Below are 2,469 nucleotides of genomic sequence, written 5' to 3' on the forward strand. Positions count from 1 at the left end.
TAGGCTCCAACTTTTTTTTTGTATATATTGTTTCAATAAAATGACAGCTGAATAAAAAAGCCTAATTATGAATGTCGTAATTATAAATAAAGAATGCAATGACTCCAAAAGAACTCTCAAAGTTGATTTTATATAATACAAACACATCTGTACCTATTGACTCCAACATCTGTTACAGAGAATTACGTGAGATGTTGGTTAATCTAAGTCAGTGTAGTGCTTGCAAGCAGTTTGTTTTGAACAGAAAACTGTAAATGTATTAATCCGCCAGCATCCAATAGGAGTATCTAGAAAAATGCAAATATTTTATATTTTTTAGTGTTTTATTTTATCGCAGTAATAATTAGGATAAGCAATAGTACAATTAAATTTGCAGCCACATGTCAATTTTTAATGTTTAGTCTTCAGTGAGAACGCATTGACACTAATCAAAGCAATTGAGCATCTCATTGGCTTTAAACACGTTCTTTTCAGCATTTATATTATGTATGATTAAACCTGGATATTTTCATGTGCATGCAGCTGTTTCTTCTTGTCAAAGTTGGTTATCCAATCTGTTAAAGTTTTGGTTTCTGTTTATTTTTCCATTTAATTTGGTGTTTTATGGCATTTCCGATGGTGCAAATTCTGATGCATCCCTAGTACAGACCCATTTTATCTCTATATTCTCCAGTGAAAATGCCCTTACAGAAAACAGTCTGCACTGTAATGATTTCTACTACAAATTCCATTAGTTTAACTGGATATGAAATAGGGGACGTTGTTATAACATTCCTATCAGAAATGTGTTGAGCACTGCTCATGTTTGAGGACTTTTCTTTATTTCTCCTCCCGTGTAGATACTGTGAGAGCCGGCGACGAGTGCTGCTACAGCACGTTCATGAGGGCTATGAGAAAGACTTGTGGGAGTACATTGAAGACTGAGACAGAACTGCTGCGTCACAAGCTTCGGAGCGTAGAAAAGCAGTGAACGTGCTGTGATCTCCAGTCGGCCATCACCGCAGCCACTCTCCATGTTGCATCCTTTTTACGTGGCATCTGGATTTTGTTATTATTTAGAGTTTACTGAAATAAAAAGGTAGAATATTCTAATAAAACTCCTACGTCAGTATTGCAGTCTGTAAGAGTTGATTGTCACAACGGCATGGAAATGTATTCCATTCTCCAAGCTTTCTGTGGAGATTCTTCTTTAGTCTGTTTTTATTTTTTTTTTAGTGCTTTTTGTCATTTTGTCTGAAGTTGTGTTTATAGTTGGAGCTGAGATTGGCTTGTCTTAAGCATAGCATTACAGGTCTGAGCCATGCGGAGTGTGTTGTGTTTTGGGAATGCTTGGTTGGGTGGCTTTATGCAGAAGTGTGTATTTCAAGCTGTAAATGGCACACATGCATGGAACATGGAGTGGGATGCATCTTTTTTGTTTGTTTTTTGGAGAAATATTTATTCTTTATAGATATTCAAGAATGTGTTTAAACAACATGAGAGGAGGCCACGTGAAGTTTTTGCCTCATGTTTTTTTTTTTTTGCTGGAGGTTAACAACCTTTCCAGAACGTTGCACACCTGAATCAGAGGCATTGTAACAGCAGGGTAACAGTAGCCTTAATTACATGCAAATATACAATGAAAAAAAAGTAGAATTGCATGAATCTCACACAGAAATATCTGGGTCATATTTCACCCCAAAATCAAAAGGAAAAAAATAATAAAGTGTATTTTGCATAAAGAAAATTCAGCCTATTTTTAGAACCAGTTGGCTTGTTTTACAGTATGACAATTGTTCCACTAGTTAAATTCATTAAAATTAAACCAAATTCTCATTACCAAAATGCAAAACAACTCATTATTTGGATATTACAGTAATGGAAAAAAAGTCCTTTTTTTTTTTTACCATAAATTCAGTACTATTCAAATTTTGTTAGTACTATCAGTACTATTAAAATATATTTATTTTTATTCAATATTCTCCTAAAATGCTTTCTATTTTCTTTATTCCATATATATATATATATATATATACAATTTTTTTTTTTTTTTTTGAGGTGAAATATGACCCCAAAGTGTTTTTGACTGTTTACATGAGATTCAAGCAATTGCTCTCGTTGTCAAATGCAGTTCTGGATGTGGACATTTTAGCTGTTTGGTTTGAGCTAATGGTGCGTTCAAGTCATGTCGGATAGATCGTCGTATTTACGAGGTGAACGCACATGAACGCCACCACAAAGTCGTTATTACGAGTGGCAAACTCTAAATTTTCTTTAAGCCCCGAGTTGGGAGCGTGTCATTGAGAAACATGGCGGAATCGATGGATGCAACGTCTATAGTTGATGGTAAATTTTTGTTTAAATTGATAGTTTAGTTGTCCTATAAACTTAAATTGGTCATGTTCTTGTTACGCAGCTGAAATCCAAGTAAAAAAATGCAGACCCTGTTGTATTTGCTTATCATTTATTAAAAGAAGGTACACCGCCATC

At 34.5% G+C, this 2,469-nt stretch overlaps 1 protein-coding gene across 1 annotated transcript in view; it reads left to right on the top strand.

The window, feature by feature from the left end:
- Positions 1-1,829, top strand: part of arih1l (ariadne homolog, ubiquitin-conjugating enzyme E2 binding protein, 1 like) — a 14,109-nt gene extending 12,280 nt beyond the window's left edge. Inside the window, exon 14 of the mRNA XM_016452250.1 lies at positions 840-1,829. Coding sequence (XP_016307736.1) covers positions 840-924 — 85 coding nt within the window. The 3' untranslated portion in view covers positions 925-1,829. The remainder of the gene's footprint in view (positions 1-839) is intronic.
- The last annotated feature ends 640 nt before the right edge of the window (positions 1,830-2,469 follow it).

This window comes from Sinocyclocheilus anshuiensis, unplaced genomic scaffold (assembly GCF_001515605.1).
Source record: "Sinocyclocheilus anshuiensis isolate Anshui unplaced genomic scaffold, SAMN03320099.WGS_v1.1 scaffold579, whole genome shotgun sequence".
Lineage (NCBI taxonomy): Eukaryota > Metazoa > Chordata > Actinopteri > Cypriniformes > Cyprinidae > Sinocyclocheilus > Sinocyclocheilus anshuiensis.